This window comes from Perca flavescens, chromosome 23 (assembly GCF_004354835.1).
Source record: "Perca flavescens isolate YP-PL-M2 chromosome 23, PFLA_1.0, whole genome shotgun sequence".
NCBI lineage: Eukaryota > Metazoa > Chordata > Actinopteri > Perciformes > Percidae > Perca > Perca flavescens.
This window is the reverse complement of record NC_041353.1, coordinates 26,542,867-26,569,633: the sequence shown is the minus strand read 5'-3', so window position 1 is coordinate 26,569,633 and position 26,767 is coordinate 26,542,867. Positions and strand designations below refer to the sequence as shown.

General features: G+C 40.1%; 2 protein-coding genes across 4 annotated transcripts in view; one reads left to right on the top strand and one right to left on the bottom strand.

Moving 5' to 3' along the window:
- The window catches only part of gys2 (glycogen synthase 2), a 31,183-nt gene extending 12,449 nt beyond the window's left edge, over positions 1–18,734 (top strand). For all 3 annotated transcript variants that reach the window (XM_028570144.1, XM_028570143.1, XM_028570145.1), the window contains exons 6-17: positions 2,700–2,844; positions 4,733–4,850; positions 6,236–6,356; positions 6,542–6,648; positions 7,000–7,059; positions 7,159–7,237; positions 11,419–11,532; positions 13,813–13,939; positions 15,036–15,131; positions 15,232–15,395; positions 15,856–15,936; positions 18,383–18,734. In XM_028570144.1, coding sequence (XP_028425945.1) covers positions 2,700–2,844; positions 4,733–4,850; positions 6,236–6,356; positions 6,542–6,648; positions 7,000–7,059; positions 7,159–7,237; positions 11,419–11,532; positions 13,813–13,939; positions 15,036–15,131; positions 15,232–15,395; positions 15,856–15,936; positions 18,383–18,610 — 1,440 coding nt within the window. In that variant the 3' untranslated portion in view covers positions 18,611–18,734. The remainder of the gene's footprint in view (positions 1–2,699; positions 2,845–4,732; positions 4,851–6,235; positions 6,357–6,541; positions 6,649–6,999; positions 7,060–7,158; positions 7,238–11,418; positions 11,533–13,812; positions 13,940–15,035; positions 15,132–15,231; positions 15,396–15,855; positions 15,937–18,382) is intronic.
- A 1,204-nt stretch (positions 18,735–19,938) lies between these two features.
- Positions 19,939–22,989, bottom strand: spx (spexin hormone). The gene is made up of 6 exons (XM_028571377.1): positions 22,930–22,989; positions 22,002–22,091; positions 21,778–21,835; positions 20,959–21,021; positions 20,705–20,791; positions 19,939–20,003 (listed from the first exon to the last, which is right to left on the bottom strand). Exons 1-6 carry the CDS (start codon positions 22,987–22,989, stop codon positions 19,939–19,941), a joined length of 423 nt encoding a protein of 140 aa, XP_028427178.1.
- Positions 22,990–26,767: the final 3,778 nt, after the last annotated feature.

Genomic DNA, 26,767 nt, shown 5'->3' with positions numbered 1-26,767 from the left:
CATTTTCAGTTTTGTTTACAGTGACACACTATGCAGCCAGAATAGAGGAAACAAAGCAGTCCATGGACCCAGAGAGCTTTATTAAGTAATAGAAATACATTATTGCAAATTAAATCCACATAAATAGGTAAAATAAATGGATTAGTTTAAAGGAAAATGGTTTAAAAAAACTAAATGAATCTTAATCTTTTTTTGTTTCATGTTACATGTTTAGTAGTTGTATCCCCTTTGCTTATGTGGCAGTGGTGGGGATTAGTTTGTAGTAGTTTCGACAACGCCTCCTGCGGGAATTGTAATGGGTCGGCGGTCTTTGTAATTTCGTAGGATATCATATGAATTGGTGTGACTAAGTTTTTGTACGATATCATACAAACCCGTTCATGAGAATGCGTGGTGATTCTACACACCACATGTGAACACTACACACCAGGATCATCCTGCCACCCACTTAGGCCCAACAGTTTCTGTCCAGCGAGAGAAAAGCAAACATTACATTACATGTCATCTAGCTGACGCTTTTATCCAAAGCGACTTCAAATTAAGTGTTTTCAACCTTAATGGTACAAACTGCGGACACAATAAGTAAGTGTAAGTACAATAGCTTTATGTAAGCCAAACAACAAAGCGCCATATGAAAGTGCAACTGTTTTTTTTATTATCCAAGGGGCAGTTGGAAGAGAGGTGTTTTTAACCTGAGGCAGAAGATAGTAGGCAGAAGATAGTAGGCTTTCGGCCATCCTGATGTCAATGGGGAGCTCATTCTGTCAAGACAGCAAACAGTCAGGATTTCGTTGAGTGATTAGTTGTCCCTTGCCGTGAGGGGGCAGCAAGCAGGTTGGCTGAAGCAGAGCAGAGTGGGCGGGCTGGGGTATAGGATTTGACCACGTCCTTGATATAAGCACGGCCTGATCCGTTCCTGGCCCTATATGCAAGTACTAGTGTCTTGAACCGGATGCAGGCAGCGACTGGTAACCAGTGAAGGGAGCGGTGTAGTGTGAGAGATCTTGAGTAGGTTGAAGACAAGTCGAGCTGCTGCGTTCTGAATGAGCTGCAAGGGTCGGATGGCACATGCAGGCAGGCCACCCAGGAGCGAGTTGCAGTAGTCTAGACGTGAGATGACTAGAGCCTGAACCAGAACCAGAGCCGCGTTTTGAGTTAGAAGGGGACGCATCCTTCTGATGTTGTGCAGCATGTTTCTACACGATCGGGTAGTGGCAGAAATGTTGGTAGTAAGGGAGAGTTGGTCGTTGAGTGTCACACCCAGGTTCCTAGCAGTCTGAGGGGGGACTACCACAGAGTTGTCAATTGTTATAGTAAGGTCCTGGGTATGAGAGTCCTTTCCTGGAAGGAAAATGTTGAGTTTCAGGTGGTATGTGGACATCCAAGAGGAAATGCCAGTCAGAAAGGCAGAGCTACGTGCTGCTACCTGTATTTCAGACTGGGGAAAGGAGAGAATTAGATGGGTGTCATCTGCGTAGCTGTGGTAGGAAAAGCCATGTGAAAGAATGACAGACCCGATAGAGTTTGTGTACAGAGAAAAGAGGAGGGGACCCAGGACTGAAACCTGAGGGAACCCCAGTTGTTCTCCAAGTCACCCAGTAGGTGTGGTCTGCCATGTAAGATGTGAGCAAAGAGATCGCAGAGCCTGAGACACCAAGATCCTGAAGTGTCAAAATGAGGATCCGGTGGTTCACTGTGTCAAAGGCAGCAGAAAGGTCCTGAAGGATGACGACAGAGAGAGAGGTGTCTCTAGCGATGTGAAGCTGCTCAGATAGCAATGTCAAACAGTGTAGCCAATAAACTGGTGCCTAATCAATACAGAGACCACTCTCTGTACTGGCCGAGAAGCACACCAGCGTTGCACTCAGCCACCCCAACACCACACCGTACCAGGGCAGATGAATGCCACCAAAATGGTCAACTGTGACTAGAAAAAAACATGATAGATGTGTGTACACACACACACACACACCAAATATAGAAATATAAGCAGGGAAAACATGGCAAACAAACAAAAAAACAACTAATAATACTAATTTTGGAAAATACAGGGAATACAAAATACAGTACCAGTGAAAAGACACATTTTCTCATTCAAGTGAATGTGAAAGTGTGTCCAAATCTTTGACTGGTACTGTTACGTAATCTTTCAAATAACCAATAAACTGAAAAAACACTTACAAACGTAGATAATCAAAACATTTTTTAAATGTAATTAGCAGTGGGATACTACCCTTACTTCCCCCTCTCAGTTTACTTTCAATTCCCAAGGGGCGTAGACCAAAATGCCGCTGAATGCAATTGGGTAGACCTGCAACCAATTAGAGCAACAAAACATGACGTAGCGCTAAACGATGGAAAAATGTAATCCGGGGAAAGGTTAAAAATAAAGGACAACTGGACTTGGTTAAAGGTGCTCTGAAGACATTTCGTCTCTCATTCAAGATACTTCTTTTGTTTAGACTGATCGGTAGGGAAACCCAGCTATTTAACCTATGTGGGCTTTATTCGTGTCTGTAAAAATGTGCTATGAAAAATTTAATCTTCATACTTTCAGTGCTTCAATACGTTTATTAATTCTACACTGAACCTACAAGGTTAGAGAATCTTTAAAATAATTCCCCCTTACACTGTGTGTGTGTGTGTGTGTGTGTGTGTGTGTGTGTGTGTGTGTGTGTGTGTGTGTGTGTGTGTTGTAGTTCAACGTTGACAAAGAGGCGGGTGAGAGGCAGATCTACCATCGTTACTGCCTGGAGAGAGCAGCGGTCCACTGTGCTCATGTCTTCACCACAGTTTCCCAGATCACGGCTGTGGAAGCCAGCCACATGCTGCACAGGAAGCCAGGTGGGGAAGCCTTTCACTGTTGCACATTGATGCTCCAAAGAGTTGAGCTATGTCCCAATCAGGGGCTGCAGCCTTCGGAGGCGCGACGAAGGCTGTCTAATTTCGAAGGCTCCTTCAAATGCGATCCACAAATGCGGCCTCCTTTAACTGAATTCGGAGGACACATCTGTTGTATCCTTCGCAGCCCCAGGATTTCTAGCATTCAGCATTCAATCAGAAGCACAGGCAAACACAAACGCTAACAACCAATATTTTTCTTTTTCTTCTCTTTTTTACAATTTTTGTCTGCTATTTCATTATTAAATTCACTTCTGAGAATGTTTGAGGCGAGAAATTAACTGTTAGCTTAGTTTCCATCCACTTGTCAATCAAATTATCTGAAGTTCGGTAAAAGAATTCAAGCGAATAAAGCTGGTGAAAGTGTGTTTCCAACGGCTTTAAAGTGAATAAAAACCTGTGCGTAATGACGTCACATGCTCTTTTGTGGACAAATTGGTATATTGAATTGATTTGAGACATTGAGGTGTTTCCATTCATTTTGCACTGAATCTCATAACATTCAAGCTGACATTGGTGAACAAAGTTTTGCCAGACACAATGGATCGCACCATCAACCTACAAATGATTCATATTGCGCAATTTATAATAGTGCTTATGTGCCAACTGATAGAGACATATAAGCTATGATGATGCTGTGATGATGCAGATGCACGTAAATGCCCGACGACAAAGTGGCGGCCTGTGGTGTGGGAACGAGAGCGCTCCAAACTGTTGGAAGATCGTGGTTTACAGACACTTAACACAAACCCTTTGGTTGAAGCATTTTCAGATTTGACCTGTTGTGTAATTTGATTGGCCCGTCCCTTGACCCAGATAAACCATGGCCCTCCCAGAGTACAGAGTAGTAGGTGAAATGTTTGGTGTCACCAAGACTGTGATTAGACCCCCTGCTGAAGGCTGCAGGGATTTTGTCAATAGAAATGGCTGGCCATCAGTGGTACTACAGGCTGTAGTAGACGTCGTTGCATCTTAAGGCACATTTGCGTCGGCACTCCCGGTAGCGCACATTGGACGCACGGTCTTCACCACTTCTGACCTGTACAGGTGCATCTGTTCAACCATCAAATGACCCAAAACTTTATTGCAATTCATTATTTATTTGGCAAATAACGTTTCCATCAGCGTTTATCATATAAGCCGTAAATCAATCAAAAGAAAATCCGATGAGACCGAATGTATAAACTTTGAGTCAATATTCATGAAATTCAATCGAATTATACAAGCCATTTTTCATTCGATATCACTTCATTCGCATAAAAACCTGTGGATGGAAACATAGCTTGTGCAGATGTCGAATATGGGCAGTGTTATGAAAATGTACGGTAAATTAAAAATTTGCTCCAAATTTGCTTCGGTGTGTAGAAACTCCATAAACTGCCTGATGCCAGCTAGCTCTGTGGGAGTAGCTAGAAAGCTTGACGGCCAGTCCTGCTCAAAGACCCTGCTGTGAGCTGACTGGTGCTCTGGGTCTCTGGGTCTCAGAGACAGGAGATGTTCACAGGATACAGGAGTTTTTTTGTTTTTTTCCTCTCTCTTTGAGACACTTGACCAAATGGTAAAATACAAAGAACAAGTTCTGGCTCTATTTCAGTGCTGTAGTTAACGTTTTGATCACTTATCAGCTACAGCAGTGGGTCTATTTTATTTTACACACCTCCCTATTATGGCATCAAGGATGTGCATCAAGGATAACCAAAGCAATTATACAGGCTACTATCTACAGGTATAGACTGCTTCTCTGGAATTGTTGTGTAGTCTACATGACAATAAATAACTTGAAACTTGAAGCTGAAACTAAATCTCTCCTATTGCTGTGTTGATGGTACAGATGTGGTGACACCAAATGGGCTGAATGTGAAGAAGTTCTCGGCCATGCATGAGTTTCAAAACCTGCACTCCACCAGCAAGGCCCGCATCCAGGAGTTTGTCAGAGGACACTTCTATGGGTGGGTGGAGTTTATTAATGTAGTTTTGATCCATCTTATGTAGAGGTAGCCCAGTGTTTTTATTATACATGGGGGCTCTCAATTTTGAATTTTCCATTACAGGAGAAGGCCATTCACATTTTGTCTGAAACAATCTACTTTAGAAAATTAAGTATTGACTAGGGATACATTGATTCAATACTGATATTGGATATCGGATTGACCCAATTAGCTGGATTGGATATCGGTGACAATGGGGCCAATTGCTTTCCCACTCCACCCCTGCATAGTTGCATTCATCACTCATCATAGCTTACCGGCTGGTAACATGCAGCTAAAGACACAGGGTGATGTCAGCTTACCTATGACCTGCTGCTGCCCTTTTCCAGACACCATGGCCACAGCCAGAAAAATCCTCCTGCTAATGGATGTAAAATAATATTGCGGCCCAAAATGCACTCCGTGGACCACCATTGTAAAAGAGACATCTGTTAAACTGTTGACAGGACGCCTCGAACTGCAAAAAAAGTTGATTATAACTATTTCTTATATGAATTTTTCATCCATATATACTTTTTATACATTTGAGCCAGTGATTTAAAAAAAAAAACCTGTGACATCACCACAATATAAAGTCTTTGGGCTGTCTGGGAACTTGCGGATCGGGCCAGTGGGAGAAACCCTACTTCGCATGTTCAGTGGGCCGCATATCACAGAAGTAAACCCAGAAACTTACGAACGTGGCCAATGCATCATGCGAGTAATTCTATTTGAACTGAATAGGCGCCATTTTGGGATCAGGTATTCATTATTATTACACATCCATGCCCCAAAGTCACCAGTTTTGCAAAAAAGGAATAATGTAAACAAACAACAGAAACTATTGGGCCCTATTTTAACGATATGAAACGCAAGTATCAAACGTGAAACGTAAGTAGCTTTGTGGGCGGATCAGGGAACGTATGCGCCTGAACATGCCGCCTCTTTTTGCTGAACCGCCCCCTGGAGCGCAAACACATTCCCTAATTTACCGACGTGCGCCTGTGGAGGGAAAAGTCTGCTGTGCGTCGGGTACAAAATAGGAATGATACGCGCGTCGGTGAACAAAGTCAATTGTCCTGAGTGCAAGATAGGGCACATTGCGTTTGGGCTACGGCAGGACTTCATGGTGCGTTCAGGTGCCCTTTGTCAACTCATGGCGCATTCAGGTGCACTTCTAATGATGTTGCCCTACACATCAAAGAATGATCCCAGTCACTTCCACACAGTGAGGTATACAGCTTATTAATTAAACACTGGCATCAGATCAGCTTTCGAAGTCGTATCGGTGTATCCCTATTCTTGAGTGGAGAGTTGTGTCCCTTTTAAACCTGATTTGTAATTCTCAATTTGTCTCCTTCTGGTAGTCATCTGGACTTCAACCTGGAGAAAACCCTTTTCTTCTTTATTGCTGGACGCTATGAATTTTCCAACAAAGGTGCTGATATTTTCCTTGAATCACTGTCCAGACTCAACTACCTACTGCGGGTAAGGTCCTTTAGTCTTTTGCATTCAGTAGCGCTGTATGCATTACATGTGCAAAAGTTGTAAAAAGTACTTTGAAAAGAATTTTGACCGTGTAATGAGAAGGATAAGTATATATTCTTCAGCATTTATTCATGTCCAAAACCTTCATCCTGTTCCCCTTTTTCTTTTTCTCGCTCTATCCACAGGTTCACAGAAATGATATGACAGTGGTAGTTTTCTTCATCATGCCAGCTAAAACCAATAACTTCAATGTGGAGTCACTGAAGGGACAGGCAGTACGCAAGCAGCTCTGGTATGCCCTCACGTGGTTTGCATAACAGTCCAATGTCAACATAAAGAGATGATAACCTTCTTAAAACAAATTTCAAGAAATTCAAAAACAATAAAGAAGAATGATTTGTCCAATCAGGTGCAGTTCTCACGGTTGCACGACGGTGTAGCCTGTTTTCTTTGCTTGTGAATGATCTTTGAAGAAAATGTAATACCTGCTATTTGCAAGCCCACCAACTGTCCAATGCTTCAAAAAAATGTCCTTCAAAATCACGGCTACTGATGTCATCCCAATGCTGGTGAAGTTCATGAGTTTTGGGTAAATGGTAAATAAAAAGGTACAATTTTAAAGGTTTCCTTTTGACTTTCACAGGGATACAGCTCACACTGTGAAGGAGAAGTTTGGTAAAAAACTGTATGATGCTCTGTTAAAGTAAGTAAATGGGCACTGTAACATCAACACTGGTTCTCTGTGATGAATTATGATTACGCATGATCTATGTTTGTGTTTTATTGTTTGCTCTGTCCTCAGAGGGCAGATCCCTGACATGAACTCCATTCTGGATCGAGACGACTTCACTATTATGAAGAGAGCCATCTACGCTACTCAGGTACTGCCGCTTTTCTCTTCTTCTGTTTCTTCTGTAAAGAAATACTGGCATCTTTTTGAGTTGTTTGTTCTTTTCCATAACTCTTTTTTTATTTTTGCGAAAATGAAAAATCAAATACTTGAACAAGACAAAACATCACAGAGTGGGTTATTAGACAGAGCTTACACCTCAGAACATTCAAAGAAAGACTATGAACAACAGTAGGCCTACATATTGTATAGGATAAGACTGGACTGACAAAAGATGCTGTGCAAAGTTGGCCAGACATATAGACATATCCAATGCGGTTACCAGTAGGCCTATGTGGTGAGTGTTAATGTATATCTAGACAATGTAAATTGTAAATAAGGCGAGTAGTTGGCAGAACAAAATATATGAATGTATAAAGGTAGAAAGGAAGGAGAGAGAAAAAAATCGCTATAAAGAAGAAAGAAAAATTCACGTTTGATCAAACATGTCTTAAAAGTATACAGTGGGGGAAATAAGTATTTGACCCCTTGCTGATTTTGTAGGTTTGCCCACTTACAAAGAATGCAAAAATCTACAATTTTAATCATATGTACATTCTAACAGTGAAAGACAGAATCCCAAAGAAAATTCCAGAAAATCACATCATATGAATTTATTAAAATTGATAACCCTCTGATGAGGAAAAACAAGTATTTGACCCCCTGGACAAACAGCAAGTATTCTGGCTCCTACAAGCCAGTTAGTCTTTCTTTAAGACACAGCCCCAATCCGAACCAATTATCTACATCAAATACACCTGCCTCACCTCGTTACCTGTATAAAAGACACCTGTCAACACCCAAACAACCAGCATCCAACATCACCACCATGGGCAAGACCAAAGAGCTTTCTACGGACATCAGGGACAAGATTGTTGATCTGCACAAGGCTGGGATGGGCTACAAGAGAATCGGAAAGCAACTTGGAGAGAAAAGATCAACTGTCGGTGCAGTTATCAGGAAATGGAAGATGCACCACACCACCGCCAACCTCCCTCGGTCTGGGCCTCCACACAAGATCTTGCCTCGTGGGGTGTCCCTGATCATGCGAACGGTGAGGAATCATCCCAAAACCACAGGGGGGGAACTGATGAATCAACTGAAGGCAGCTGGGACCACAGTTACAAAAGAAACGGTTGGTAACACACCACGCCGTCATGGATTGAAATCCTGCAGCGCACGCAAGGTCCCCCTGCTCAAGAAGAAACATGTACAGGCCCGCATGAAGTTCGCCATTCACCACCTGGACGACTCAGAAGAGGCCTGGAAGAAGGTGATGTGGTCAGATGAGACCAAAATAGAACTTTTTGGCCTCAACTCAACTCGTCGTGTTTGGAGGGCAAAGAACACCGAGTACAACCCAAAGAACACCATCCCCACCGTCAAGCATGGTGGTGGCAACATCATGCTTTGGGGGTGCTTTTCAGCCAAGGGGACGGGACAACTCCATCGTATTGAGGGGAGGATGGACGGGGCCATGTATTGTGGAATTCTGGACTGACATCTCCTTCCCTCAGTGAGAGAGCTGAAGATGGGTCAAGGATGGGTGTTTCAGCACAACAACCACCCTAAGCACACCGCCAAAGCAACAAAAGAGGCTGAAGAAGAAGCACATCAAGGTTCTGGAGTGGCCTAGCCAGTCTCCAGACCTGAATCCGATTGAAAATCTTTGGAGGGAGCTTAAAATTTGAGTTGCCAGGCGACAACCTCGGAACCTGAATGATTTGGAGGCTGTCTGCAGGGAGGAGTGGGCCAACATCCCTGCCGAAATGTGCACAAACCTTGTCACCAACTATAAAAACCGTTTGACATCTGTGCTGGTCAATAATGGCTTTTCTACAAAATATTAACATGCTGTTTGTCCAGGGGGTCAAATACTTGTTTTTCCTCATCAGATGGTTATCAATTTTAATAAATTCATATGTGATTTTCTGGAATTGTCTTTGGGATTCTGTCTTTCACTGTTAGAATGTACATATGATTAAAATTGTAGATTTTTGCATTCTTTGTAAGTGGGCAAACCTGCAAAATCAGCAAAGGGTCAAATACTTATTTCCCCCACTGTATGTTGACACAGGGCCACTCTACAAGACAGGGCCCCAACATTAGTTAAACCACAAACCATAGTGTTTTTGTCATGTCAGTTGATATTGTGATTAAGCCTATGGTGCATATTCCCAAACCAATTTGTTACCTAGTCAAATTAGCACACAAACTAGAGTTTTCCCCTAGAGTTCTGGTATTCCATAATCTCTTGTATCAACATCCATAGAAAAATTGCTATTCCTATTTATTTTTTTACTACTATTTTCCCCTAAATGATGTCAGGAAACGCCTGTTATCACTCCTTGTGATGTGACCAGAGGGGAGGGACAAATAATAGATAACCTGCTTACCAAAGGATGGGTGGATTTTCCAAGTAATTTTAATACTACCTGACTATGGAATACTACTCAAAAGACTGTATTTGAGACATATTTGAGAGTTTGAACCCATAGAGAGCTTTACAGTAGCTGTTTGTTTCTCTCTGATTTTGTCTTCAGTTACTCTTTAACCACACAATTGTGATGGTTATCTATTTTTTTTGTAGTAGCAAGTAAACCAGATTTCTATAGTGCCTTTTAAACTCAGTTACAAGATTTCAATTTTCACAGAAAATACAGTACCATGAATACAACAAGATATAACATACATCATCCCGGGAATCCCTCAAAATTAACTTGTTTTTAACTTCAAGTTAACACAGCTAGTAGCCAAGGAGGATACGGAGGATTAAAAAAACATGATGGACTCTTCAGAAGAGGTCGTTATGTTCACTTGAGTTTCTGCGTGGGAAAGTCACCGGACGCCCCAATCTTCTGAACATAGTCCTACTGAGAAATCCAGAGAGAGTTGTGTGGAGCTGATAGTCTTAATTAGCTTTGTAGCAACTCATTTGGCAATGGCTTGAATGTAACGGATGTTCATTAATATCAAAAAGTTACGAACTAAAGCTTTAAGTGTTTGTATTAACTGGAACAGCCTTAGAAGATTTGAAGTACCCCTTAACACCATCCATGTCCCACATGTGTTCATTTATACAGATTTTAAAAAAGTGTCTAACTCCAGTCTCTACCCATAATGATCAAATTAATTTGCAACCTTATCTGAGCCATCTAAGCCAGTTTTTCACCCCATTAAATAATGGTTTTAATACTATTTTATGTTTGTAATTTCCTAATTGTGTCATTTCCTGTCATTAGTAGCTTGGTAACTTTGACAGTTATTATAGTTTAGTTAATAAGCAGTTGTTAATTTTCAGAGGAATTTTCCTCTAACCTACTCCATTGTTACGCAAGTAAATGTTCATTCATTGTTATGTATTATTGAACTTCTCTCTCTGTATATGTTGAATTGTATATGGCTTGTATACACATCTCACATTTTTGCCATTTCAGTAAACCTATTGTGCACTGACCAAGAGACCCCCTGGGTAATGATAGCAATTAAAGAAGTGTACCGCTTGAAATATCTATTTTCCATACTATTAGTACTTCTCAAGATTCCTCCTTCCTGTGAATTAACAGTTCCTTTCAAGGAAATGTCAATATAAAATGAAGCGTCACTGGTTTTGTTTTGTGTCTTAATGTGGTGTGAGACAATAATCCGATATTGTTCGGTTTAGATAATGGCCCAACGATCAATACCTCTTAGAATCACATTCTGAAAGGTTACTAGTCGCGGACCACTGACTCATTCGGTCATTTCTTCTCACCCCACTTTAGGCTTACGTGTTTGTATGTGTGTGATATACTGTATATAGTATCTGAAATGCAGCCATGCAAACATTTACATTCATGGAAATCCAGACACATATGCATAGATTCAGGAGAAACTAGACTGAATACACATTATTTCTTTGTCCATTGGTGTTCACAGGAGCTTCAGTCTTTAATCCAGGTGCAATATAAGACATCTTGATTCATTAATTCATTATTATCCCTGAGGGAAATTGATTTAAATCAAACCAGCACATCATTCAGGACCCTGACCCCCTTAAACTGACATGATGATATAAATCTAATTTGCAATGTCATATATCTTATCTGGTATGGAAATGTGGTGATTGAAAACTCCAAACAATCCAGAGACCAAACTGACCTGACCCGTCTTTTAAACAAAACCTGTATGCAGAGACACAGCCTCCCTCCGGTGACCACTCACAACATGCTGGACGACTCAACAGATCCCATCCTTTCCAACGTGAGACGCATCGGCCTCTTCAACTCCAGGAACGATCGCGTCAAGGTAGACCGCATATCCTGTATGCTTCCTTTATTTGTTCACCATCATTGTTTTCTCTTCTTTAGTAAATTTATGGGAAATGTGACGAGATGCCTGGTGATGATCAAGTACAATGTTTGACAATATTTTGGTCAGAACAAGAAGGCCTTTGTGTGAACATGTAAAGAGAATTTTGTAGAAAAAGTCAGTAGGATTCATTGTCTTGGAACCGTAAATGTCTGTACAAAATAGTGTGCAATGCATCTTGTAGATGTGCAGATATTTTACAGGATAGGTGAAAACTCTGACCGGCGGGTAGCACTATAGGAAAAATCAGGGATTCACCAAAGCCAGTAGGATTCATCCTCTAGGAACCAGGAATGTCTGTTCATAATCTCATGGCAATCCATCCAATAGATGTTGAGATATGTTAGTCTGGACCAGCATTGCTGATAAGTGCAGCAGAGAATAAAATCTTTAGCTGACTATTTATGGGCTATTTTTAAAAAATCTATATTTTTGTTGATTGGTCTGTTGGTAGATTTACTGGCTCTCATTTATCATTCTTGCGTAGAAACGGGCGTATATGTTGGTGTAAGATTATGCTTACACTCCTCTCACCGCCTGATTTATGAAGCTGTGCGTACCTTTGAAATCCAGGTGTACGCAATACCTGCCCTTGATAAATGCCGCGGCTGAAAACGATCGTCATTAGAATAACACCCCAATATATTCTGGGTTTTGAGGCCTCGCCCCTACAATTCACGACATGGTGAGACGTAATCCGGCTGAGAAGCGGCACTTTTCAGAGGTGGAGATTGAAACCCTGATATCTCTGGTTCATTTGCATTAAAGTGTGTACTATTTGGCAGCCTGAAAACTGGTATTAAAGGCTGTAGAAAGAATGCGGAATGGAAAGAGATCACTGATGCGGTCAACAGTGTTGCCGTGGTAAATCGGACTCCAGCTGAAGTTTAGCCTATTTAATTTATACATCGACACATTTTTCTATAGTCCTAATAGTAATATACAGGCTTCTATTGCAATCTCTTAGGCCTACATATGTAGGTGTACTTATATTTAAATAAACACACGGTAGCGGAGTTTATGCAGGGTCTTTTATTTTACTCGTGTTTTTTTTTTCATGAGTCAGAACGAGGCAACAGCTGAGGGAGAGCGCTGTTCTGGACACTGCTCTCTGGGCATCGGGTCATCTGGCTCCATCGCTACATTTATGGCACCGTGTTTTCCTGCGAGATGTTGTACAGAACCCCCCCAGGCTAAAACAATGTTGCATACCGGCGCATAGAGGTCTTCTTTTAGTTTGTCAGTGCGTTTTGTGGTGTTAGGAATTGTTTTTCTGCGCATTTCCGCACTAACTCAAAACGTGCGTACATGTACACCACCTCCTGAGCTGGCGTAGGATTTAAGCGTGCCGTACGCCAACGTCCATATTGATAAATCTCAAAGTCACCGTGGTTTTGGGTGTACGCTGGAAATTTGGTGTACGCACTTTTGATAAATGAGGGCCACTGTAACTAGATATTGATTGTCAACTATTGCAAAAATAAGTGCCAAAGGCATCAAGTATCAAAGTAATAAAATAATTGTTTTGTTTTTAATTTTTCTCTGTAAGATAAGTCAATTTTAACAAGTGAAATGCTAACTTCATATAGCCACTGTAGCCACAGTTTATTTGGTGAGAAGCCAGCTATTCATCACTTCATAAAAAGAAAAGATAAGAAGAAAGCCTATATAATGAGTTCTAGATTTGTTTACCATTCACTAGGTTGTAATGCAGTAGTCAGTATACTATGGCATTTCCTTGGCAATCTGCCAATTTTGAGATACAGGTGAAATGTTTGTCTGAAGAGTGGTAATAATGGAAAGGTCAGGATGTCACAACATAAATACTATCTACAAATGTTGAAGCAAATCCATATGTTATGTACAAACATGACAATTTGGTTGTTAGTTAATTTTTTTAATATCTACTGTACGTCATGCCAAAACATCTGACCCATCAGACACCACTATTTTACAAAACATTCATCTTCCGGTAATACACATAATACAAAATACAAATACAAAATGGTAGTAATGGCAATAAATTTAACTTTTTGAAATGTCGAAATGAAAAGCGTGAAATCCTCTGGGACCCACCCACAGCGAAGTTTAAAATATTTAGTGTTTCACATACTGCAGCTAATGACAAGTCCCAGTGGTTACTAAAAAATACTTTTACTTCCAGAGCCTCATGTTTCTACTCTATATATCTAAAAGTCACCCTGTCTGTCCTCTCAGATTATCTTCCACCCTGAGTTCCTGTCCTCCACCAGTCCTCTGCTGCCGATGGACTATGAGGACTTTGTCCGTGGCTGTAACCTTGGAGTATTCCCCTCCTACTATGAACCATGGGGATACACACCTGGTAACCTCACATCGTAACCTATAATATGCAAGTGCACATGTATCAAAACACACAGATGCTTCATGTTCCTGAAATACAAAGGCACTGCAGTTTTTACACAAATCTCTACACAATCCACATGAGGCAATGTTGAGTAGTGTATACCCATTTCACCCTTTGCAATAAGGCAGCCTTTGTGAGCCTATGAAGCCTGCAAGCCAGTCAAGGCTCAGAATGCATGTTGTGCTGCATTACTAATGCATGGCACATGCTTTGTGCAGCAATCTCAACTTTTGCTGTAATGCAGCTCATGGAAGCTGACATAGACTTCATTATTTTGTATATCCAAAGGACCCTTTTGCAATAAAGCAGCTCATGTAAGCTGACTTAGACTTAAACATTATGTATATGCCAGTTGCTTAGGCAGAAATTGTGTTTTGGGTGGGCCAGTACTAAAGTGAGTGGGACATCTTTTTCCAGAAATGAAGTATCTATCCACACACCCCAAAGCATCCCCTGCTTTATCGTCTGTTTTAATATAAATGGGACCATAATTTAAAAAATGAATATCATGCTGTAATGAAGAAGACTTGTATAAACTAGCAATTGAGGCCATAAACTCATTATTAAAATGTTCACTGGTTTAATAAATCAAGTGAGACATAGACTCATTTTCTCATAGACTTCTATAGAAACAGACTTCTTTTTGGAGCCAGTGGAGTCTCCCCCTGCTGGAAACTAGATAGAATGCAGCTTTAAGGAGCTTCTGCATTGGTTTCACTTTTCAGACCCAGAAGCATTTGAATATTCTTCATAAAAGAAATGTGTTTTGATCAAACTTGGCTGCAGGCCAGTGCCACCAGGCCCATCACTAGCTAGTGGACTGGTATATGTAATGCACCCTGCTGGTATTCTAACAATTAAGCAGCTCTCATGATAAATCAGCACACTATTTAATGCCATTAGGTGGTCAAATCTTGGTGGCCCAGAGAGCTGAGGACCTTTTAAAAGGGCTTCTATATGGTGTATTTTGTCACATGATACCAATACTATGACAATAAACCGTACAACACATACAAATACTGTTCCTTTTCTGAGCTGTGTTGTATTTCCCCAGGTGAATGTACTGTAATGGGCATTCCCAGTGTGACCACCAACCTGTCAGGTTTCGGCTGCTTCATGGAGGAGCATGTGTCAGACCCTGCTGCCTACGGTATGGACACACACACACACACACACACACACACACACACACACACACACACACTGTGTTTCTCTGTTCTCTCCTCTACTTCCCCTCTTGCCTCTCTCAGGCGTTTACATCGTGGACCGGCGGTTCCGTTCGCCTGAAGAGTCCTGTAAGCAGCTGACCCAGTTCATGTTCAGTTTCTGCCAGCAGTCTCTGCGTCAGCGCATCATCCAGCGGAACCGAACTGAGAGGCTGTCTGACCTTCTGGACTGGAAATACCTGGGACGGGTCTGTTTCTGCTGCACCAGCACCAAATCTATGTTTGATAGAGGAGAGAATACAACATCTAGCAGGCAGAATACTTTATTCATGTCTGCACATACAATTCACGTGATATGAATCATAATAATAAAGAAAACTGCATGCATGAATACATTTAGAAGGAGATTTTCATTTAAACCATTACTGTACAGTGTGAGAATAAGCTGTAGTCTAGACAACTTACTGTAAGTTGAGTGGTAGACAAGTTCAAGAGCAAGCATAGTTTAGTTGAATCCTCTACTGGATGTAAATTTGGGACAGAAACAGGAAGTCTTCTTTAGTGTATTCCCTTTTGCCTTTAACCTGTCTCCTTTTTCATGTTGCAGTTAGTAACAAAATCGTAAAATGCCTTTTGAAAAATCTCAAAACAAAGGAGAAAAACTTGTTTATTTGTTGATGTACATCTCTGCTGACTTGTGATTTGCAGTTCTACGTACACGCCCGCCATCTTGCACTTAACAGAGCTTTCCCAGACAAGTTCAAGATCGACCCCATGGCCCCTCTGAAGGTAAGAAACACTGTGCAAGAAAATGGGGGAGTTTGTGAATAAGTGACCATACTAGAGAATGATTACCTCCACCAAGGCCCCAAAGTCATCTAAATTAGTTAGTTTAATAATGGTAATAGTTTGGACATTTTGTATCTGCAAAAAAAAGTACAGTTTGCAAATCAACTGCTGTATCATGGGAAATTAGTGAAAATGCCACATCTACTGTATATTAAGAAAGGATTTTAAAAATTCTTGGATGTGGGGGTTTGTCCCCTATTCCCTTTCATTTAAAATGCCCAGTGCCCCTTTCCTGTAGTCCTTGTGACTGCTTAAAGGTCCAACGTGTTTAGTTGTTCATTATCAAAATCTGTGTTGCCCGTATTCCTATTGGCTTGAAATTTTACATTTGCGTTTGCATGAACTGGGGTAGACGCTCCATATTCATGCGCCATCTTATGCTGCTCCACCTGTCGCGTTTTCGCTGTCACATGATAAACTCACAGGTGCTGCTAATGCTGCTAATGGGTATTGTCATTTCCCGGCCCCGGCAAGTTTGAAGAGGGAAACATGGAAGGCCACATACTGTATATTCAAAATCCAAATTTCAGGAGTCTTCTTCTTCGCCCAGAAAAAGAAAAAGGATATTGAAAAGAGCGTGAAGGCTACCGTAGCTCTAATACGTACTTTGAACTGCGATATATGAGCTCAATGCTAGATGGGATAAATTCCCACACATTGGACCTTTAGGATTGATCAGAGACGGGTCCAGAGGGGTGGCCAGGGGTGACACAGGCAGATAAGGCAGGTAATTTGCTTGTTAGTATCAGAACCTCTGTATGAAGTGACCTGTAAAATTTGTTGTTAAAAATTCAATCGATTGTCCACAAAGAGCCACAAAAAGACTACGAATAGGAGAGAAATCTGTGTCTGATTTGGAGTTACAAATACCAGCTATTTATTTATATTACCAATAATGTACAGACCAGTTTATTATAGCCAAGAACCAGGGCTTTAAATTTGATACACATTATACTAATTTCCAAGCATGTAAGTTCTACTTGCCTGCCAGGCTTATTCATTTTTCGTTCAGTTTTGACTGGAAAAAAGTAAGTAAGTAAGTAAGTAACAACTTGACACAACTTTGGGTTGTTAAACACAATATTTCAATGGTGCTAAGAACTAAAAAGCATCTTTTGGCGGTTCTTTGAGAACCCGTAACAATGTCTTCCTCTAACTGCACATGCATGTGCTGTACTGTGATGCCCACAGTGGATAGTTTTGGATTTGTCAGGCTTTAATTGACAGTCTAACATTTGGATGATTGACAGGACATCATGGAGTGTGCTGATGCCGATCCCTGTAGAGTTACATAAAACAAGACTCCTCTCTACTTTTGCTCTTCCTTCTTTGATTAAATTACTATGACTGATATCTGATACACAAATTTTAATTTTAGTTTGGCATTAACATGAATGGTACGAAAAGTTATAATTATCAAGTTGAAAACAAAGGGGGGAAAGAAGCAACAAAAAAAGAAAGCGGGAAGAAAAGGATAAGAAAGGAAGGAAAGGAAGGAAGATGGGAAATAGGAAGGTAAGAGGGCAGGAAAGGAAGGCAGGAGGGGAAGAACGAGAGAAAAGGGAAAAGGGGAGAAACAAAGAGAAAAAGGAGGGTTGGACAGAGGATGAAATGAAGGAGGGAAAGAAAGGAAAAAATGGAATAAGGAGTGGCGGACGGCAGTAAGGAGGTGAAGAAAAAATTGAAAGGAAGGAGGGAAAGAAGGGAAAATATGGAAGGAAGGAGGAAAGGAAAGAAGGAAAAAGCAAAAGGCAAGAAAGGGCAGGTAAGGAATTGAATGAAATGCAAGAAGGGAAAAAAGACAGAGGGCTAGAAAAAGGGAGAGAAATGATGAAAGAGGGGAAAAGAAGGGATGAATGAAAGTGATGGGAAAATGAGAAGAAAAGACTGAAATAGTCTGAGATCGCTGAAGTTTCAGCTTCAGCACATTAATACACCAAATGAGGACAATAGAGCTCAACAGTGTGGTTCCGGAAGTGAAAATCTCATTTGTTTCTCCATAAGGATTTTGATCATTAGCCATGATGTCTAAACCCTCCAAGATAGACTTACCACGAGCTATGAGATTTTAATACTATGGTTTATGCCCCAGTAGAAGCCACAAGTCCAAGCTTAAAACTCTTTATTTAAGCATTTTCTGAAACGTCATTGTAGCAGTTTAATGGAGAAAATCACTTCCGGAACCAGAGTAATTCAAAAAGTATGCACTGTCACTGTTGAGCTCTATACAATCCATGAAGCAACTGATAATCTATTTGCAGCAAGTTTGAAGTCTCTGCCAAGTGGTTTAGACATAAACCGAAAGCTGCTTAGAAGACAGAAAATCTTACGTTATACTTAATAAAACGTTTAGCAAGTAATTAAGTAAGTAATTTTGTCCCCACAGACAGAAGGTTTCCGTTACCCCCGGCCATACTCGGTGCCCCCCTCTCCCTCTGCCTCCATCCACTCCACTCCCCACCACAGTGATGTGGAGGACGATGATGATGATGATGATGAGCCCTATGATGAAGATGAGGAGGCTGAGAGGGACCGACTGAACATCAAGGCTCCCTTTGTGCTGGGCATTGTGCCAGAGGACAAGAAAAAGCAAACTGAGATTAACCATGAGTAGCTGCAGATTAAACACAGGTTTACAGCATTACTGATGAATCTATAGAGAATAAACAAAAAAATGTTGCTTGAAAGTTTGTGGATTTAAGAAAGATAATAAAAGGCCTGAACATGTTATGAAAATGGATGGTCTTGATAGTGCTGTTTTGGAATATAGCCTGATCCAGGTCCATCACAAAACCCAGACTCCTGTTCTGAATCTCATTTTAATTGTGGTGTTCCCCAAGGCTCCATTCTTGGCCCACTATGGTTTTCAATATACATGCATCCTCTCAGTTAGTTTTTGACTTAAATTGCTATGCAAATACCATATAGTTATATGTTCAATCAATCAATCAAACTTTACCGATAGCCAAAGATGAGAGAAAGCTTTACTTGTTGCTAAAGTGTTTAGTGGTTAGTGCTAACCGCTAACTGCCGCTAACTGTAGCTGCTGTCAGCTAGTTAGATCAGTTGGCTGTGCTCACTAGTTTTTGATCATGAGGAATCATAAGAAATGCATGTGTACGGCTGTGTATAACAGCGGTGTGTAAGTAAATTGCACTCTGAAACTTTAGGGGCAGTACTTCAACAGTGAAATTACAACAATTTTTCAAGTTTCAACCCTGTGTGCTCATGATATATAATGATTATTGTTTAGTCCTACTACAAGCTTTCTAGGCTACTACTACTTGGAGTTTTTTTAAGCTGTTTTAACCATTTCTCAATTACTATTCATTCAAGCTATTTAGTCAGTACTTTTAGCTATTTATTTCTACCATTTATTCATTACTTTTAGCTATACTTACTACTTACTGACTACATGTAGTTTTCACGAACTCTGCAACATGCAATGTTCGGGTGTTACAGTTGAAGTCATGTTAATATGTGGATATATTGTTCCAATCAAATAATTTCTATTTCTATAACATCTGGCTTCGCTCCTGCATGTAATGCATCTTTCCTTTACATACATTTGACCTAAAAAGTGACAAATAGATGAAAAACAGAAACTCACTTTGGTTACATTCTTGATTTACATGGCCATGTCATTAAACCCTGATTCATTTATATACTTGATATGCATTTGTATGTATGTACTTTTATCTGACACTTTGTGATAGTAATGGGAGAAAGATACCCTTCATATTTCGTCAAGGAAGTTTAAAAAACTCAGACAATTTCAGACCAATAGTGCTATGATTTCAAACTCTTTTTATTAAAACACCACATTTAAAACATAGTCAGAGAATTCATATTTACAAAACAGATGTTCTTTTCCCTTACATAACCTTAGAATCAAAAACAAAGATGTGTTATCTATCAGCTTTAGAAATGTATGAAAGACCATCAGAAGTATTCTCTCTTCCACACTGGCAGTTCCTGGAAATACACTTCATCTGGGTTTTCATCGGCTATGAGAAGGAAAGAAATTAACATTAAATTATGGAATTAGAATATCCAATATAATAATAGTAAATGAAATATAAGTGTTGAGTCAATGACAGAGCAAAATACACAGAATCTTTCATTTGAATTCCTTGAAAGTCCTTAAAATGTTGTGGATTAGAGGGATTTTTTTAACTAATTTGTCTCTATTTGACTTGAAATTAGACCTGCATAACCTTTGTTATGTTTTTACCCCAGTTTCCTTAAATTTCAATCAATAAAAGTATAAATGAAATGAATCTTGAAGTATTGGAAAGATCCTTAAATGTGATGTCTGTGTGTGGGAATCCTGTGCTTCTTTCCCCTGTTAAAAGTGTGTCTAAAAGCTTTCTCAATGGCTGACAGAGAGACGGTCAGATGCTTTTCTGTATGAAACCATTCAAACCACAACCATTGTGACCATTAACATGCAGATGAGTTGGTCCAGGTGAAAACAAAAACAAAGTTACCCTTTAATAATTTACATAGATTTTTTATTTCTTTTCAAAAACTGTTTCTATAATTATTCTGATAATCATTGTGATGATAATGTGCTATTTGTTAGATTGATATAAATATACAGACTTAATTGTCTTTCCTCACTACTGAAACCAAAATGCAGCCCTTAAGAGCTGCATATGTCTGGATGTAGCTGCTGTGTGGCAGCTGGTACTGATGCTGCTCTCACCTGCCTCTCTGGCCTGCTGCAGGAAGTTGAGCAGGACGGTGGCCGCCTGGTCCACGCTCAGCTTCTCTGTGTTCTGACTGCGGGTCTCTGACAGGGAATAAAACACCAAACTCTGATTATCTACCTGCCGGCCACCTAGGTGGCCGGTAGCACTTGGGCAAACCTTCTAATTAACTATCCCCATCCAATAAAGAAGGTTGACAAAGTATTTCCAAAACTACACAAACAATTTTGCTTAGTAACGTTAGTTTTACCTAAGTGTAATGTGTCATAGACATCGCCTTCTTTTCGGTCCTCTGAGATGAATCTTCGTCCCTCTGAATGAAAAAAAAAAAATGAAAAAGAAGCATCTCATACTCTGGAATGTAATGTTCAAACACTAAAGGACTTTATCTTTGAATAGCTCGAGCAATATGGAGACCCAGAGTGTTCTTAAATAAATACACATTTACGCGGTGGCTCAGTGGTTATGTGGAGTTTGTGCGCTCCGGTTTCTTCTCACCATAGAGACATGCCTGCTAGGTAACTCCTGCCATGCCCCTTGTATAGGTACATTAACAGCTGGAGTTGGTCCCAGGGTTCCAGACTATGGCTGCCCACTGCTCCTGGTTAGTTAGGATGGGTTAAATGCCGAGCATACATCTCTCATATGTGTAAATGTACTTGGCAACTAAAAGAAATATAATACTAGTAATTAATAATATGAATATAAATAAATATACAGTCATTATGCAGTATACTAGAATGAAATAATCCAATAGGTTTTTCAAAATCAGTTCATTCTTTGCACAATAAAAGAATTGTTTGATTACTTTTATTACTTACTTAACAAAGTCACGTGAACATAACTCTGCCTTGTTTGTCTTGATTGATGGACAAAGACTGGCATTATGGAATAAAACAGACTTTGGTAGAAGAAAAAAATAATTTTCATATAAAATGCCATGATTGTATTACAGTGTGTCTGTTGGTCTTTTTGTTCATATGATTATTTATTTGATATTGTCGTATTTATCTAATATTGAACACTTTGGATCTCCATACAGACATGGGATCATGAGATAAACACATACGAGTGCCCTTGAGGTACAGCATAGCCTGCGGGGTCCAGTTTCTCCGTTGGAAAGAGCCCTTTAATGAAGGAACAAATGTTAAATGTGCATACATGTAATGCCTCTCCTTTGTAATCCTGCCCTTCTGTTAGCTAACAATTGATCGTTTTGAGCTGTCTTTCTTCAAATATTGAGTGAAAACCTCACAGTCTATATATGAATAAAGAGAAATAAAGCAGCTTTACCTTCGGTGCGCTCCACGACTGCGAGATAAATGAGGCCAGCAGTAAAAGGGTGAGTAGGCCTACATAAGTTAATGTGATTCTTCTCAAACCCTGTGGAAGATAAAGGCACATCGGAACAAACTTTTAAAATCATAATTTGTAACACAGCAACATAAAGAAAAACTCCATCTGCACTGTTATCCCGAATTAGTTGACTTTACAAGAAAATTGCGTGGATACCCGTTATTAAACCATTTGAGTTTTTACACAAGGTGAAACTTAACAGGTCTAGTTATATTAACACAGAACCTTAATTTGATGCAGTGGAAAAATAAATTAGTAGTCATTACTCAAAATCATTAGTTAACGTCATTTTTGACTCAAATAAGTATTTTAAATTAAACAAGCAAAGAAATATATAACACAAAACTAAACTGTACCCTAATTCAAATAATTTGTTCATATACAATTTTTTGTTTGTGGTCCCTTCAGATTATTGTATTAAATGTATTTGTTTCAACAAACTAAAATGGAAGAAATTAAACAATACATTTCAATGTTCCAATGCATTTTATTTTTGATAAAACTTTGCAAAGAAGTTAAAATATGAACCATAATTAACGCGCAGGGAGACATTCCGAGTAATTTAACCAAGCAATAAATTCATGGAGGAGCTTTGACTAAACTAAAGGGCAAAATAGTTTCTTATGTTTTTTTCATCAGCATTCAGATGATGCATTATATGCCAAAAGAATCTTGAGCTCCCATTTCGAATTTTTAGAATGCAATTAACATAGTGCTTTATTAAAATCGTATTTCCTTTATTGCAGCCCCCATCGAATTAAACCAAAACTTTTCTTGCATTGTACTTACTTTCATGGTGTTGGAGATCCCGTGAGCCCGGTGTCCAGCAGAGAGGATGAGAAAGTAAAAGGTTCAGGATACTTGCCCTCTCCCTGTATTTATATCCTCTGGGGCGGGGAACCCTCTGTGCTCTGCTCTCCTTCATGATGCCAGCAGCAATAGGTCACGCCAATGCGTTGTTTGAACGGGGGCGGTGAGAAGAGTGAATGAACGGAGCCATCGATCGATTCAGCTCCTTTCAATGAGAGCTGTAGTGTACCGTAAATACTTCTGAATTCAAACAGCTGCCATAAGCACTTTCAGCTTCCCGATGTAGTTTTTCAAAATTACACATGTTGGCTTTCAGGCCGTTATTGACTAATGTGTATTAGCTCTTGCTGTCACCGTCGATATGAGTAGGAGTTATATTTCCCCCTTGGTGGGAATATTGATGTGTTTGCACCTTGCTCACTGGAGCAGAACTCGGAGAGATGAGAGCTGGGTTTTATGAAACAAAATGCCACACTTCCAATTATGAATGTAATTACCCAAAGCCTGCATGAGTGAGAGAGACTGGGAGTACTGGATTTTCCTGTCAATACAATGATGTGAGATAGTCTACAGTGATACTATTAACTGTCAGAGCAGCCCCAGGACTTTAAGAAATACTGAGGTCATGAGTCCAAGACAGATACAGTTCATTAGTTTATTATACTGTCATACAAAAGCTGCATTTCTTTACCAAAAATATAGAAGTGGTTGGGTAGCTTTGTTTCCAGAGAATGCATTATGTATAGATAGATAGATAGATAGATAGATAGATAGATAGATAGATAGATAGATAGATAGATAGATAGATAGATAGATAGATAAAAAAGCATAGCCACAAGTAACACAATGCACTCACAAGAACATGGGTCCATTGAGTATTATTGCTTCAGTTTGTTGAGGGCAGTGATGGCAGAGGGCCCAAAGCTCTTGCTGTAGTGTGCTTTTTTACAGATCAGTGATCCTGATGGGGGTAAAATGAAGCATGAGTTCAGAGGGTGGCTGGGGTCATGTGTATCAGTGAGGGCTGGGAGGTTGGTAGTAGGGAAACCAATGATTTTAGAGGCGTTGTGTGTGATTTTGAGTTTGTTCCTGTTAGTGACAGTGGCCATGGTAACATCTGCGGAACAGTAGAGGAGGATTGGTTCTATGATGCTCCTGTACAAGAGGAGCAGAAGGGGGGACTGGGGTGCCCTGAGTTTCCGAATGGCAAAGAGCGCTGTGTATTTTTCATTTGATTTTTGTTGGTTTTGTTAAAATCTGTGAAATATATTGGGGGATTCTGCAAAAATATCAAACATCAAAACTGAAATCTTTGATTTACATTTGACCACAATTTGGCAATCCAAATTGTGGTCAGGTGCATCCTGTCGCTTTAATGATCCATGAGATGTAGAACTTGAGAACTGGAGTCTGCCTGTGAAGTCCAAAGAACTCTCTATAGACTTCCACAATAAAATTGTGGCAAGGCATAGATCAGAGCAAGGGGATAAAACCGTTCCTAAAGCTGGCCTCAAGAATTGTGAAATGGATAAAGTTTGGAACCACCAGGACTCTTCCTAGATTTGGCTGTTTGGCCAAACTGAATAACGGGGGAATAAGAGCCTTGGTCAGGCAGGTGACCAACAACCCAACGGTCACTCTAAGAGAGCTTTGAAAGTCCTCTGCCCATTCTCACTCCTAGCACGTCAAAAAGCGATGCTTGGTTGTCGCCTTAATAGATAGTCAGAGCTGTTGCTATGCCTGGTAAACATACGCTAGTGGGATTTTTGCTTCAGTATCTAACGCTGAGAGCCACAAGTCAGTATTTTACGAGTTGGGAGACAAAATGGGTTGCCTCTGCAGAGATGGGAGAACCTGATGGAAGATCTCTGCAGCACTCTATCAATCGGGCCTTTATGGTAGAGTGAGGAGACAGAAGCCACTCTTAAGTAAAAGGCATATGACAGCCTGTCGTACTGTACTGGCTAACGACATATAAAGAAGTTTGACAGCATTAGTAAAAACATTCTCCGGCATAATGACACAAAGATTGCACTCTTTGGGCAGAACTCAAAGCACTATATCTGGCAAACAGTGCTCTTCACCGGGCTAATACCATACAGTGGTAGCCTGGTGGTGGCAACATTATGCTGTGAGGGTATGTCTCAGCACCAGGGACAGGGAGACTGGTCAGAATTAAGGGAAGGATGAATGCTGATTCATAAATCAGCGCCCCTCCATTTCCACATGTGGATATTGAAAAATTGGATTTACAATCAGATTAATCAATAAAGAGTCAATGACAAGACAGGAATAAATGACCAGAAGCAAGATGGATGGCAGATAAAAAGCTAACTACCATAGCTATTTACAAAGGTGCCATACAGCAAAACATTGTCATTTCACAGGTAACGCACAAAGAGACCCACAGAAAAAAAACATTGAACAGAATTTGAACATTTAAAGCTCAATGGAGAGTTTAAAGATAATAATTTAGCAAATAGATAAGAGGACTTTTTTGTTTATTTGTACATTGTTTGTATGTGTTTTTTTTTTTTTTTTTATCTTGCTCTCCTGACTGCAGATCACGTTTCCCATTTGGGATAATACAGTGAAACTGAACTGACTCTAGCCCCTAGAGGGATTTTCTAAGTGGTACAATCTGATAAAACTAATGCTCATCTACATATAAAATGGTCTCCAGGTCCACAAATAGGGAGAGCTGCAGCTGTTCTCAGGTTTGAAAACAAATACATTTGATTACACAAAAACATGATTGACTGCTCTAAACCAGAGCTCTTCATTAGGGGCTCCATGACCCCTAGGGGCTGCTCAGACATAGTGCAGGGGGGCCACCAAATTATGTAAAATATAGTTTTTTTTAAAAGTTTATTTTCTTTAAATTCAAATGTGTCGGACAATGAATCCATATCAACATATTAATAGCAAAGATACATTGACCTATTTGTGAAAAAAATGTATTATATTATTATATTATATGAATATAAGCTTACTATAGGTACTGTAGCCACTATAATACAGTTAAGCTTAAGGATTTACTGTGCCTTCCAGATCAGGGGCAGGGCTAGATAGGGGGGCATGTGGTGGCCCCGGCCCCCTATGAAATATGATTGCCCCCCACAATCCATTGGGCTAGAGTACTGTCAATCTGATGGATTTTCATTGGATCTGAGTACTGTCACTGGCTGTCTGCCATTTTTCTCCGTTTAAGGACAACCAAGAGCAGTGCTTCCTTATTAAGGGACCCCTTTTCGATCATTGAGTAAACTGACGACCCTGGAACCAGTGACATATGTTATAGATATTTCATATATTTTTAATGCATAACAACACAGAGCAACTGATAAACTGTACAGTTACCCCAGATAGTGAAGGAATATCTGCAGGTTTGTGTAAAACAAGCAATTTGGATGAATTTTGCTCAGACTATTTCCTGTGAAAATTGCAGGGATGAGTTTTCCTCTTATTTTTAGGAACTTTTTATACAATTCTTTGTTTTTTTGTAATTGTTTTTTAATCATACATACTTAATAGGCTTCTTTATTGACAAACTCATTGTTTTCATCCCAATGATGCTTGGCCATTGTTCTATTAGCACATTGGTTGTTTAAACTTTTCTGATGCAGGACAAGGCCGTTAAACAGAGAGGGAAATGGCAGCTTGTGTTTGGATCTTCACTGTGCCCTTATCCTGTTTATATCTCTTATAACAATCATAACTTTCTTTTAAATAACAATTTCATTTGGTTTTCTTCACAGAAATTAATGAAATGCTGAGATTTAGGCCAACTAAAAAAAAATTCTCACACCCAATCAAACAGGCCTCTAGACCCCCCCGTGAAGCTTTGGCTAGTTGGGACCCCCCCCCGTGGGAACTAGTGCCGTAGGGAGTAC

What these genes read in the sequence shown, in the direction of transcription:
- spx (XM_028571377.1), bottom strand. Translation starts at nt 22,989, where the DNA reads ATGAAGGAGAGCAGAGCACAGAGGGTTCCCCGCCCCAGAGGATATAAA. An exon ending in GATATAAATACAGGGAGAGG is followed by an intron (nt 22,092 to 22,929) that starts GCAAGTATCCTG and finishes TATCTTCCACAG; the next exon opens with GGTTTGAGAAGAATCACATT. An exon ending in GCAGCAGGCCAGAGAGGCAG is followed by an intron (nt 20,004 to 20,704) that starts GTGAGAGCAGCA and finishes TCCTTCTCATAG; the next exon opens with CCGATGAAAACCCAGATGAA.